Source organism: Lithobates pipiens, unplaced genomic scaffold, assembly GCF_037356315.1.
Source record: "Lithobates pipiens isolate NorthernLeopardFrog02 unplaced genomic scaffold, aLitPip1_a1.2 Scaffold_10, whole genome shotgun sequence".
NCBI lineage: Eukaryota > Metazoa > Chordata > Amphibia > Anura > Ranidae > Lithobates > Lithobates pipiens.
Genome location: NW_027507686.1, coordinates 82611647 through 82626478, shown reverse-complemented (window position 1 = coordinate 82626478; position 14832 = coordinate 82611647). Strand labels below are relative to the sequence as shown.

General features: G+C 45.2%; 1 protein-coding gene across 1 annotated transcript in view; it reads left to right on the top strand.

Moving 5' to 3' along the window:
* LOC143925522 (uncharacterized) overlaps window positions 1-14832 on the top strand; it is a 76921-nt gene that overhangs the window by 36333 nt on the left and 25756 nt on the right. The window contains exons 3-4 of the mRNA XM_077450015.1: window positions 12518-12587; window positions 12731-12787. Coding sequence (XP_077306141.1) covers window positions 12518-12587; window positions 12731-12787 — 127 coding nt within the window. The remainder of the gene's footprint in view (window positions 1-12517; window positions 12588-12730; window positions 12788-14832) is intronic.

Sequence of the window (14832 nt, the reverse complement as noted above, 5' to 3'; positions counted from 1 at the left end):
AAAATAATGCATTTGGGTGGCAAAACTATGATTGCAATCTATACAATGGGGGGAGAACCTCTGGGGGAATCTAAGATGGAAAATGACCTGGGGGTCCTAGTAGATGATAGGCTCAGCAATGACATGCAATGCCAAGCTGCTGCTAACAAACTAAACAGAATATTGGCATGTATTAAAAAGGGGATCAACTCCAGAGATTTAACAATAATTCTCCCACTCTACAAGACTCTGGTCCGACCGCACCTAGAGTATGCTGTCCAGTTCTGGGCACCAGTCCTCAGGAAGGATGTACTGGAAATGGAGCGAGTACATAGAAGGACAACATAGCTAATAAAGGGTCTGGAAGGTAATTAGTTATGAGGAAAGGGTACGAGCATTGAACTTATTCTCTCTGGAGAAGAGACGCTTGAGAGGGGAAATTATTTCAATATATAAATAACATACTGGTGACCCAGTATGGATAGGGATAAAACTTTTTCGCAGAAGGGAGTTTAACAAGACTCATGGCCACTCATTAAAATTAGAATAAAAGAGGTTTAACCTTAAACTATGTAGAGGGTTCTTTACTGTAAGAGCGGCAAGGATGTGGAATTGTCAGGGCTAGCTTATCCCAGCCTTCTCTGAGCTGGCTTCTCAGGTGTCGGCTAATTGCCAGCTCTCATCTCTCTCCACAGTTTCCCAGCTGTCCCTGATCCTGCTCGTCTGATCTGCCTACTTAAAGCTGTCCAGTTCACTTCATCTCTGCCTTCGGCTTGGTCACATCACAAGAAACCATCTCCTGCGGTTCTGTTTAAAGACTGGTTTGCTGACATCCCTTCTGGCTCCTTATCCTGCTTGCTGTTGCTCCACTTGGATCCCTGACTTCAGGCCTGGCTGATTACCCGATCTGGTTATTGAACTCTGGACTGGCTGACTACGCAATCCGGTTACTGGACTCTGGCTATGCTTTGACTACGCTTACTCTATATACCTTTTTATTTTTATTAATAAACAAGTGTGATTTAACTGTATTTCTGTCTCAGTCTGGTCCATGGTTTCCGACAGTAGATGAAGCCCATGAATTCAGAAGATATAGTCAATCCACTTGTTGGTAATATTTTTTCCAGATTGGATGACCAAGATCACCGCATTGATCAGTTTGCCTTGGCATTACAAATGCTCCTGAGTTGCATGGCTCACCTGGAATCCCCCACTGTGGCTGCTCTGGTACAACCTGAGTCACAGGCTGTCCCTGCTGCTGCGCCAGTCTCTGTGCAGGCACCTGCCTCGAGTATTACCTCTATAATAGGTATGTCTGGTTCCGCTCCGCTTCACCAGCGTTTTGGGGCGATCCAGTTCAATGCAGAGGGTTTCTCAATCAGGTTGAGATATACTTCGAGATGCTGCCCTAGGCGTTTCCCACGGACATAAGCAAAGTAGGTTTTGTGATATCTTTGCTTTCGGAGAGAGCCTTAGCCTGGGCTAACCCTCTATGGGAGACTCAAAAACCTGTTGTCTTGAGTTACCCTGAGTTTGTGGCCTCCTTTAAAAGGGTATTTGACATTCCCACACTCTCCGCTTCTGCTGCCAAGTGCCTCATGTCCATCGAGAACTGTTGCCGACTACGCCATTGAATTCCGTACTCTGGCAGCAGAGGTTGCTTGGAACAATGAGGTCCTCGTGGCTGCTTTTTCTCATGGTCTCTCGGATTCCATCAAGGATGAGATAGCAGCCCGAGATATACCCACTAAGCTGGAGAGCTTGATCTCGTTTGCCATCCTCATTGACTCCAGACTCAGAGAAAGACTTTCTTTTAAGGAGCGCTTGCGGAAGCCTCCTGTACATTTGCCTCTGAGCTTTGCAGTCCCACCTGTGCCTCCCTCACCTTCCATTCCTCCGGGTACCGAGTCGGTCAGTGAAGAGGAACCCATGCACCTGGGCTTCACGCGTCTCTCTTTGGGTGAGAGAGCCTTTAGGAGGAGGGAGAGATTGTGCCCTTATTGTGGCCAGGCAGGTCACTTTTTGAAGTCTTGTCCTACCCATCCAGGGAACGCCCAAACCTTGAGGTCCTGTCATGGACAGACCTTAGGTGGAGATGTTTCATCCCCAGTTATCCAGAAGGATAAGCCCCTGGTTTCAGTCACCCTTTCTTGGGCTGAGTCGTCCATTGAGATACAGGCTCTAATCGACTCTGGGGCTGCAGGCCTGTTCATTGATGCCGCATTTGTTTCTCAGCAATCAATTCCGCTGCAGCTGCATGACACTCCACTTGCCATTGAGGCTCTTGACGGGAGACCTTTACAGCCTGCCCATGTGACTCATGAGACGGTTCCGTTGTCCATGGCTGTAAGGGCTCTTCACCATGAGATAATCCAATTCCAAGTTCTTTCCTCACCCAGATTTCTGCTGGTTATTGGTTATCCTTGGTTACAGAGGCACAACCCCTCTTTTGATTGGCTCCGTGCTGAGGTTTTCTCCTGGTCACCACAATGCAGTGAGACATGCTTCCTGAAGGTATCCAAGGTCCTGTGCACCTCTTCACTCTCCTCCCCGCCGGAGGAGTACCGCGATTTTAGCAATGTCTTTGACAAAGGTCAAGCCAGTAGTTAGCCTCCACACCGGTCTTATGATTGCGCAATTGACCTTCAACCTGGTGCCATACCTCCTCATGGCCGGGTTTACCCTTTGTCGGTCTTGGAGGATAAGGCCATGGAGGAGTATGTTGCTGACACACTTTCTTGAGGTTTCATCCGCAAATCCTCGTCTCCTGCTGGTGCTGGTTTCTTCTTTGTGAAGAAGAAGAGCGGTGAACTGAGACCTTGTATAGATTATAGGGGTCTCAATCGTGTCACGATTAAGAATACCTACCCGATTCCATTAATTACACAGTTATTTGACCACCTCAAGGGAGCAACGGTTTTCACAAAGCTTGACTTGAGAGGGGCATACAATCTCGTGCGCATTAAGGAGGGCAACGAGTGGAAAACTGCGTTTAATACCAGAACAAGCCATTATGAGTACCTGGTAATGCATTTTGGCCTTTGTAATGCAGTTTTCCAGGAATTTATTAACAATGTCCTCCGAGATTTGTTGCAGTTATGTGTGGTGGTTTATCTCGATGATATCCTCATATTTTCCAAGTCCCAGGAGAGCCCCCACACAGATGTCTGTTGTGTGCTTCAGAAACTTACATTCCTGTCATTTCCACTTCTGGTTTTTCGATGGACCCAGAGAAACTTTCGGCAGTCCTACAGTGGCCTCGACCCGTGGGTTTACATCCTCTGCAGTGTTTCCTGGGCTTTGCCAACTACTATCGGAAGTTTATTCGTAACTTCTCGTCTCTGGTCAAGCCCCTGACTGATATGACCAGTAAGGACGGTAACCCACAGAGTTGGTCTCTGGAGTCCACTAAGGCCTTTGAGACTCTCAAGGCTGCCTTTGTTTCTGCTCCTGTGTTGGCACATCCTGACCCTACGTTGCCTTTTATCCTAGAAGTTGGAGTTGGCGCCCTTTTGTCTCAATGTCCTAACTCTGAGAGCGCTATGCATCCATGTTGCTACTTTTCCAAGAAATTGTCACCTGCTGAGTGCAATTACGGGATTGGTGACAGAGAGCTGTTGGTGATCATTTTAGCCCTGAAAGAATGGAGACGTCTCCTTGAAGGTACCACTGTGCCTGTTCTCATTCTTACTGACCACAAGAATCTCGCATTCTTGTCTGAGGCTAAGCGCCTCTCTCCCAGAAGGAAGCGATGGGCTCTTTTCTTGTTTTAATTACATTGTCTCATTCTTACATGGTACTAAGAATGTAAGGGCTGATGCCTTGTCACAACAATTTTCCTCCACTTCCAAGTTGGAGCCGGTTCTGGTTCCTGTGATCGTATCTTGGCTATGGTTCGCACAAGTCTTACTTCTCCTTTGGGTGACAAAATTCTTGCTGCTCAGGTCCATGCTCCTCCTGAGAAATCTTGTGACCGCTGCTTTGTCCCAGAGAGTCTCCGTACTGCCGTGCTCTAGACTTACCATTCTCCCAAGGCAGCTGGCCATCCTGGGAAGAATCAACTCATCTGGGCCATTTCCCAACAATTCTGGTGGCCTAGTCTACGGGCTGATATAACTACCTTCGTAGCTGCCTGTTCCGTGTGTGCTCAGAGTAAGACTCAATGACACCTTCCAGTGGGTCTCCTACAACCCATAGCCAATGGAGAGAGGCCCTGGACTAACCTGTCAATGGATTTCATTGTGGAGTTGCCCAACTCCCAAGGCAACACTGTTATCCTTATGGTGGTTGACCGATTCTCTAAGATGTGTCATTGTATTCCACTTAAGAAGTTGCCTACCTCTAAGGAACTGGCTTCCATTTTTTCTTGGAAGATCTTTCGCTTACATGGGCTACCCAAGGTAATTGTCTTGGACAGGGGCAGTCTGTTTGTCTCCCGGGTCTGGTGAACCTTTTGTTCACAGTTGGGAATTCAGCTTGCTTTCTCTTCTGCGTATCATCCGCAGTCTAATGGGGCCGCAGAGCGAGCCAATTAGTCCTTGGAGAAATTCCTACGTTGCTATATTTCTGACCACCATAACAACTAGTCAGACCTATTACCATGGGCAAAGTTTGCTCACAACAGTGCCTTGAATTCTGCCTCCCGATTGTCTCCATTTATGGCGAATTATGGTTTCCAACCTTCCATGTTGCCTGACTTATTTGTTCCGCAGAGTATTCCTGTGTTAGAGGAGCATCTCCGTGGTCTTCGTTCCACTTGGGTACAAGTCCAGGAGGCTTTGCATCATGCTAATGATAGGTACAAACTCCATGCTGACCGCAGACACCTGCCTGCGTCTTCCTATCAGGTTGGGGACGGGGTTTGGCTGTCCTCTCACAACCTCTGACTTCGTGTTCCCTCACTGAAGTTTTAATCCAGTGGCTTACGCGTTGGACCTTCCTCCTAGTATGCGCATCTCAAATGTGTTTCATGTCTCCTTATTGAAACCATTGGTCTGCAACCGATTTACCACCTCATGCCACGTCCTCACCCTATACAGGTTGAGAACCAGTATGAGGTACAATCCATTGTTGACTCTCATAGGTTCCGTGGGCGCATACAGTACCTGGTGCATTGAAAGGGGTACGGTCCAAAGGAACGCTTCTGGGTTTCATTCTCGGACGTACATGTCCCTGTTATCCTCTGCAAGTTCCATAGACGTTTTCCCCTCAAGCCCAGTGGCCCTCCAAGGGAGAGGGGTTATTGAGGAGGGGGTACTGTCAGGGCTGGCTTAGCTCTTTCTTCTCTGGGCTGGCTTTTCAGCTGTCGGCTAATTGCCAGCTCTCATCTCTCTCCACAGTTACCCAGCTGTCCCTGATCCTGCTCGTCTGACATGCCTACTTAAAGCTGTCCAGCTCACTTAATCTCTGCTTTCGTCTTGGTCACATCACAAGAAACCACCTCCTGCGGTTCTGTTTAAAGACTGGTTTGCTGACATCCCTTCTGACTCTTTATCCTGCTTACTGTTGCTCCACTTGGATCCCTGATTTCAGGCCTGGCTGATTACCTGATCTTGTTATTGAACTCTGGACTGGCTGACTACTCGATCTGGTTACTGGACTCTGGCTATGCTTTGACTACGCTTACTCTATTTACCTTTTTATTTTTATTAATAAACAAGTGTGATTTAATTGTACTTCTGTCTCGGTCTGGTTCATGGTTTCTGACAGGAATTCCCTTCCACAGGCGGTGGTCTCAGCGGGGAGCATCAGTAGTTTCAAGAAACTATTAGATAAGCACCTGAATGACCACAACATACAGGGATATACAATGTAATACTGACATATAATACACATGGTTTGGACTTTAACTCAACATTATCAGACCCCTATAATTCTACTCACATATCTAACTGGGGAAATACCATTCTGCCGAGATCCGACGCCTGCATATGTGTATACCCCTTGGAGGGATATGCACATATGACCATCCTGTTAGCTCAGGGGTCATTTTTATGAGGTGAGTGGCTATTTTATCTGTCGGTGGTAGGAGTTGTCACCTTGCTGAATGTGAGCATCTTCATCTTCCCACAGAGATTTTATTGTTTGATGGACATTCCTAACATTTCCTTTATCAAAGTGTTAATAACAAAGTAATATGAAAATAGTTAATCCGCTCCCCAGCAGTGCCCACAGCGATTAAGTCTTCTTTTTACATTAAAATACTGCCACTATATACCCTTTTGGCTGACCTGTATACCACAGTCACGTGATAAACCGCAGGGTCTGCCTGAGTGCTGGGTGTTCAGGTAGGTGGAGATTTCCACTAAAGCCTGTATCCTCATGCTGTTATGGGAGGCGGATCATCAATCAATTAAGAAGTGACATCCCACCCACTGTGTACTTTTTTAGTTACTGTGCATGGAGGAGGAGGGAGGGACTGGGCTGTCATTTAGGATCTGTATACATGCCCACGTGTGTGATGTCAATATCATGTGACCTGAAAAGCTCAGCTCAAGAAGGAAATATTCTCTCAAGCAATAGAGACTAAACTGAGCATGTGCAGCTTTACTACTCTGATTGTGTCTTATCTGGCCTTGCCAAGAGAGACCCTGCAGGAGGGGGAGGATCTGTGCATATGGAAGAGCCTTTTTACACAATGCAGAGGATTAACCCCTTAGGTTCCACAGTTAGTATATCAAGCACTTTTTTTTTAGGGTTGAACTGGATGGACTTGTGTCTTTTTTCAACCTGACTAACTATGTAACTATCTAACTATGTAAGCATGCTATTCTGCATATACAGGCAGATTTTACTGTTGTGGGTTTAGTAACACTTTAACCAGTTGCCGACCGCCGCACGCCGATGTACGTCGGTACAATGGCACGGGCAGGCATAAGGACATACATGTACGTCCCTTGCCTCCCGCGGGTCGGGGGCCCGATCGGGCCCCCGCCCGGTGCCTGCGGCGGTCGGTATTCGTTCGGGAGCGATCCCGGACGAGGGGACGGCCATTCATTCATGGCCACCCCCTCGCGATCGCTCCCGACGAATAGAAATCCCCGGTGACATCACTTCCTCTCCTGTAATGTAAACACAGGAGAGGAAGTGATGTATTCTCTCCTCCGTGTCGGTATTTTTCGTTCCGACACGGAGGAGAGCGGATCAGTAAGTTGCACCAACACTCACACACACAGTAGAACATGCCAGGCACACTCACACCCCCCCTTTACCCCCCGATCACCCCCCCAATTACCCCTGCCCCCCAGTCACAGTGACACCAATGTCATTTTTTTTTTTTTGCATTGGTGTCATTTGTGACTGTAATAACTGTTAGGGCAGTTAGGGTTAGCCCCCTTTAGTTCTAATGTACCCCCCTAACCCCCCCAATAAAGGTTTAACCCCGTGATCACCCCCCGTCGCCAGTGTCACTAAGGCTGGGTTCACATTGCAGCGGTTTATGAGAACGAATGTGATTCGCACCGCACTGCAGTGTAAATCACATCCGATCTCTGTGCGATTCGAGTTCAGCCATTCGCCGCACCCGCCGCACCCGCCACACCCGCCGCACCCGCCGCAAATTCGCACGGGACCCTTTTTTTGGCCCGCAGCAGAATCGGATCGCATGGGTGTTCACACCATGCGATCCGAGTTTGCAGATCGCACTGCGATATGCGAACTGATCTGGGGGTGTCAGTAACATTTCACTGACACTCCCAGCAGTTCGCATAGGGCAGTGTGAACTGCCGCCGGGAGGCATGCGATGCGGGAACCCGCCGCGGATTCGCGGCGTTTCCGCATCGCTCCAGTGTGAACCCAGCCTAATAAGCGATCATTTTTCTGATCGCCGTATTAGTGTCACAGGTGACGCTAGTTAGGCAGGTAGGTATTTAGGTTCGCCGCAGCTTTTTATAGCGCCAGGGACCCCCATATACTACCGCATAAAGCCCCCTGATTGCCCCCTAGTTAACCCTTTCACCAGTGATCACCATATAACTGTTACAGGTGACGCTGGTTGGTTAGTTATTTTTTTATAGTTTCAGGGCACCCGCCATTTATTACCTAATAAAGGTTTAACCCCCTGATCACCCGGCGGGTGTCATTTGTGACTAATAACTGTTAGGGCAGTTAGGGTTAGCCCCCTTTAGTTCTAAGGTACCCCCCTAACCCCCCCAATAAAGGTTTAACCCCGTGATCACCCCCCGTCGCCAGTGTCACTAAGGCTGGGTTCACATTGCAGCGGTTTATGAGAACGGATGTGATTCGCACCGCACTGCAGTGCAAATCACATCCGATCTCTGTGCGATTCGAGTTCAGCCATTCGCCGCACCCGCCGCACCCGCCGCAAATTCGCACGGGACCCTTTTTTTGGCCCGCAGCAGAATCGGATCGCATGGGTGTTCACACCATGCGATCCGAGTTTGCAGATCGCACTGCGATATGCGAACTGATCTGGGGGTGTCAGTAACATTTCACTGACACTCCCAGCAGTTCGCATAGGGCAGTGTGAACTGCCGCCGGGAGGCATGCGATGCGGGAACCCGCCGCGCATTCGTGGCGTTCCCGCATCGCTCCAGTGTGAACCCAGCCTAATAAGCGATCGTTTTTCTGATCGCTGTATTAGTGTCACAGGTGACGCTAGTTAGGCAGGTAGGTATTTAGGTTCGCTGCAGCTTTTTATAGCGCCAGGGACCCCCATATACTACCGCATAAAGCCCCCTAATTGCCCCCTAGTTAACCCTTTCACCAGTGATCACCATATAACTGTTACAGGTGACGCTGGTTGGTTAGTTATTTTTTTATAGTTTCTGGGCACCCGCCATTTATTACCTAGTCTCACTAGTGTACCCCTAAATTTAGGGGTGTCTACTTTCCAAAATGGGGTCATTTGGGGGGGGTTTGTGCCATCTTGGCATTTTATGGCCTTCAAAACTGTAACGCCCTTAGAAAGCCTGAAGGCGGTGCTTGGTTTTCGGGGCCCCGTACGCGGCTAGGCTCCCAAAAAGTCCCACATATGTGGTATCCCCATACTCAGGAGAAGCAGCAGAATTTATTTTGGGGTGTCATTTCACATATGCCCATGGCATGCATGAGCAATATATCATTTAGTGACAACTTTGTGAAAAAAAAAAAAAAAAAAAAAAAGTTTGTAATTTTCCCGCAACTTGTGGCAAAATATAAAATATTCCATGGACTCAACATGCCTCTCAGCAAATAGCTTGGGGTGTCTACTTTCTAAAATGGGGTCATTTGTGGGGGTTTTGTGCCATCTTGGCATTTTATGGCCTTCAAAACTGTAATAGGTAGTGAGGAGTGAAATCAAAAAATTACGCCCTTAGAAAGCCTGAAGGCGGTGCTTGGTTTTCGGGGCCCCGTACGCAGCTAGGCTCCCAAAAAGTCCCACATATGTGGTATCCCCGTACTCAGGAGAAGCAGCAGAATTTATTTTGGGGTGTCATTTCACATATGCCCATGGCATGCATGAGCAATATATCATTTAGTGACAACTTTGTTAAAAAAAAAAAAAAAAAAAAAAAGTTTGTAATTTTCCCGCAACTTGTGGCAAAATATAAAATATTCCATGAACTCAACATGCCTCTCAGCAAATAGCTTGGGGTGTCTACTTTCTAAAATGGGGTCATTTGTGGGGGTTTTGTGCCATCTTGGCATTTTATGGCCTTCAAAACTGTAATAGGTAGTGAGAAGTGAACTCAAAAATTTACGCCCTTAGAAAGCCTGAAGGCGGTGCTTGGTTTTCGGGGCCCCGTACGCGGCTAGGCTCCCAAAAAGTCCCACATATGTGGTATCCCCATACTCAGGAGAAGCAGCAGAATTTATTTTGGGGTGTCATTTCACATACGCCCATAGCATGTGTGAGCAATATATCATTTAGTGACAACTTTGTGTAAAAAAAAAAAAAAATTTTTTTTTTTGTCATTATTCAATCGCTTGAGGCAAAAAAATAAAATATTCAATGGGCTCAACATGCCTCTTATCAATTTCCTTAGGGGGTCTACTTTCCAAAATGGGGTCATTTGGGGGGGTTTTGTACTGCCCTGCCATTTTAGCACCTCAAGAAATGAGATAGGCAGTCGTAAACTAAAAGCTGCGCAACTTTTGCGCAAACCAATAAATATACAATTATTGACTTTTTTTTTACCAAAGACATGTGGCTGAATACATTTTGGCCTAAATGTATGACTAAAATTGAGTTTATTGGATTTTTCTAATAACAAAAAGTAGAAAATATCATTTTTTTTCAAAATTTGCGGTCTTTTTACGTTTATATCGCAAAAAATAAAAATCGCAGAGGCAATCAAATACCATCAAAAGAAAGCTCTATTTGTGGGAAGAAAAGGACGCAAATTTTGTTTGGGTACAACATTGCATGACCGCGCAATTACCAGTTAAAGCAGCACAGTGCCAAAGTGTAAAAAGACCTCTGGTCATTTACCAGCAAAATGGTCCGGTCTGAAAGTGGTTAAGGACATCATTATTTTATGGTTGCACTGCACTGTTTTTATTGTAAATTTATGTTGGGTTGTGAGCTGTGCACATATACAATACATTGTTCTAGGATGTGTGTGTACACGTCTAAGTGGTTCCCAGAATGAAAGTCTGGGGGCCTGCTCATCTGAAAGTATCTTACCACATTCTAAAGTCCATAGCCATATTAACCACTTAAGCTGCAGAATTTTTTTTTTGTGGGGGGTGACGGAGGGCGAATTCTTAGCTCTGCACCTTAAAATTTGTACCTTTTTAGATTGCATTCAAGTATTATACATAGGGGTTGATTTACTAAAACTGAAGAGTGCAAAAGCTGGTGCAGCTCTAAATAGAAACCAATCAGCTTCTGGTTTTTTTTTGTCAAAGTTTAATTAAATGAGATAGATAGAACATCATCATGATTTAAATTTCTCATGCTTTAATTAAGAAAATATAGTAAAAAAAAGTTGAAAAAATGCATTATCCCAATGCAATGTTTACTAACTTGAGCAGAAATATAGCCCAAAATTTAACCAAGTCTTTTGATTAAAATAATATTACAGAAGTGTGATTTTAGGTAAGCTTGTAGAATGGTAAAGTTTAAAGTGAACATTTGCATTTTAGGACATTTGGGTTTGCGTGGACACTAGCACAGTGGTGAATTTCTTTTTGATTTGTGATCAATAAAATTCACAACATTGCCCTCAGTTACATAAGCATTTCATATCGTACAGTAAACGTAGATGTCATTCAGATTATCTGATGTAATTGTGGGGTCACAAAGATTAATGTGGGAAGAGGTGATTTTTCATATGCATAAACACACACACACAAACACACACACACACACACATTTGATCAGATGCTTTGAGGGGCAGGGGAAAAAATCAGGGGTCTGATGTTTCAAAAATGGAGATCTGTCACAATGGGGGGCGGGGGGTTGCATTCTTGCCCAATGCACTGCACCTTGCTGGACCTACACATGGAGTGCTTATGCATAATAAATAAGAACTCTGTGTACAAAGTGTGTTCATGCTCTTCACATCCATGCCCGAATATATTTGGAAAATGGAATATATCTTCAGCAAATTGAATATATCTTCCATTTGCTGAAGAAAACTTCAGTCTAGCAGAAGAACATTAGGCACTAAATTTGACAAGAACACATCTGTTTTTTTAACCTAACTACCGTAACTACAGCTTGTAGCTTGTAGGTAATCATTGTAAGATGCACTGTACATTACAGCACATACTGTATACTCAGGGGGTGATTTACTAAAAGCAAATAAACTTTGCACTCTGCAAGTGCAGTTGCTTCAGAGCTTAGTAAATGAGCAGAAGCTCCACTGACTTCCATCATCCAATCATGTGCAAGCAAAAATTCATTTTTTTTTCCTTGGATGTGATTGGGTATTCTTTGCAAAGTGAAGCTTTACCTCTTTTACTAAGACCCCTTTCACACTGGGGCACTTTGCAGGCACTACAGCGCTAAAAATAGCGCCTGCGTTGCGCCCTGAAACAGCCGTTGCTTTGTCTCCAATGTGAAAGCCCCGAGGGCTTTCACACTGATGCGGTGCGATAGCAGGATGGTAAAAAAAGTCCTGCTAGCAGCATCTTTGGAGCGGTGTGTATACTGCTCCTCCACCGCTCCGCAGCGCAGCTATACCACCGGCAAAGCGCCACTCCAGAGACGCTTTGTGGTGGTCTTTAACCCTTTCTCAGCCACTAGCGACCGTAAAACTGCCCCACTAGTGCCCGAATAACACTGCAAATCCGACGGTAAAGCGCCACTAAAAATAGCGTCGCTTTACAGCCGATGCACCTCCCGCCCCAGTGTGAAAGGGGCCTAAGCTCTGGAGCAACTGCCTATAGTAAATCAAACCCTCAGTTTCGTACACATGAAACTATTTAAAGAATATAACAGTGACAGTGGGGGTTTATCATAGTAATGAAAAAGTGTAAAAACAAGCTGAACATGTGCAGCCAGTTAAAATAAGTTGTTCTTTTCTGATAATTTATGTCCTTTTTTGTCTTTTTATATATCTGTATATGTATGCTGTGGTGGCTGCTTCAGTACTAGATGTGCCTGCATCCAGTTGCCAAGATCTGATAGAAGATGAAGAGATGAACTCAGAAAAACAGAGGTACAGTATCTGTAATTTAGTTAATCTTTCTTTATTGTATGTGGCATATTGGTGCCCAACAGCCAGCAATCCACCTCTAATCCTCTCAAAGCACTTAAACCTTTCCTGTTCTTTTAACTGATTGCCATTTCTTTTGTGTTTAGATCCAGCTGGCTGTGCTGCCTGAAAACATGTTCTCTGCCTCACATTTTAAACAAAAGGTCATTATTTCTGTCTGTAAATGTCTGGCTATATGTTTTTATGAAAATATTCTGATTCCCTATACAGGTGTATTCTTTGATAATTTTATAAGCACTTTGGAGACCAGTATATTGTTTAGATCAGCCTTTTTAACCAGGGTGCCTACAGGTTTTTCCATGGGTGCCTTGCCAACATGCCTAAAAACTGTCCAAAATTGTATACAAGCCAGCAGGTGGATCAAGCCTAACTTTTAGTTACACAAAACCAGGGGTTTTCATTGTGCACCATTACAACCTTCTAGCCGTCGGCATCCAAACAGCCAATGACGTCACTGGTCGATAAGAAGGACATTAGGCCTCCTTTCTTTGGATGCAGAGAAGGCGTTTGATAGGGTCCATTGGGGCTATTTACAGTCAGTGCTTTTAAAATTCGGCTTTCATGGAAATATTTTATCGGCAATTTTTGCACTGTATAAGGGCCCCTCAGCGAGAGTATACACAAATGATATGATGTCTAGGCCCTTTGGCATCTCGAATGGAACACGACAAGGTTGCCCCTTATCTCCTTTAATATTTAATTTAGCCATCGAACCTCTAGCAGAACGTATACGATCTGACACAAAACTATCTGGTATAAAAATTGGGCAAATAGATAATAAAATAAGTCTGTTCGCAGATGACATAGTGCTTATAGTGTCTGATCCTATTTCATCTCTCCCGAATCTCCAAAATATACTAACGACATTTGGAGCAGCATCATATTATAAAATCAATGAAACCAAGTCCAATATTTTAGACCTAGGATTAGATAACACAACCAGGCAGTTATTGTCTAATAAATACCCCTACCACTGGAAAGACGAGGGGATTTCTTACTTAGGAATCACTCTCACTAACAAAACAAAACAGTTATTTAAAACAAACTTTTTACCATTTAGGCTGGGTTCACACTGCTGCGGGGGGGAGATCTGGATGTGATTCGCACCGCAAATCACATCCGATCTCCGTAGCGCTGCGAGTTCAGCCATACAGATAGTATGGCTGAACTCACAGCGGTCCCGCAGCAAACTCGCACGGGACCCTTTTTTGGGTCCGCAACGGAATCGGATCGCATGGGGGTTCACACCATGCGATCCGATTCCTGTGCGAGTCGGCAGATCGCACTGCGATATGCCGACGGATCTGGGGGTGTCATTAACATAACATTGACACCCCCAGCCGTCCGCATAGGGCAGTGTGAACTGCCGGCGGGGGGTATGCGATGCGGGAAAACGCCGCGGATTCGCGGCGTTCCCGCATCGTAGCAATGTGAACCTAGCCTAAAGAAGCATTTTGAAACAGATCTGACAACACTTAGTAAATTCTAATTTACATGGGCTGGTCGCCTGGCAGCTTTCAAAATGATGACCTTACCAAAATTATTATATCAACTCAGGTCCCTTCCAATATGTATCCCTAAATACTATTTTAAATCCTTACAAAGCAGTTTGGGAAAATATCTATGGAATGGCAAAAAATCCCGTTGCGCATACCATATACTAATTAAACATAGGAATATAGGTGGTGCGACCGTACCTGATCTACAGGATTATTATGACGCAACTCTTTTGACCCAATTGCAAGAATGGTTCTTGCCTACTCCTAAAACTTTATTGGGGACAAATTGAGAAAGACATCACACGACAGCCTAATATGCAATTCTGGTTACTTAGTAGGAAAATTAAGTCCACAATTACAGCTCAATACCCACCAACGGTGAAAGCGACGCTACACTCTTGGCAGAGAATCATCACATACAAATGGGATAAAACTCCAATAACGGTGTTAAACCCTCCTCTAACAATTATACCAACGTTAATTCCTGGCGTACAAATACACGACTGGAGTTTGGGTCGGGATATCAAACTTGGTTCCTTCTTCCAACAGGGCTCATTAAAGTCTTTTTCTCAGTTAAGTAATGAATTACAGCTTCCAAATTCTGAGCGATCTACATATATTCAAATAGAAAAGTGTCTGCTACACAATCCACAACTCAGAGCTTCAATCCCGGTTAAAATATGGTCTTT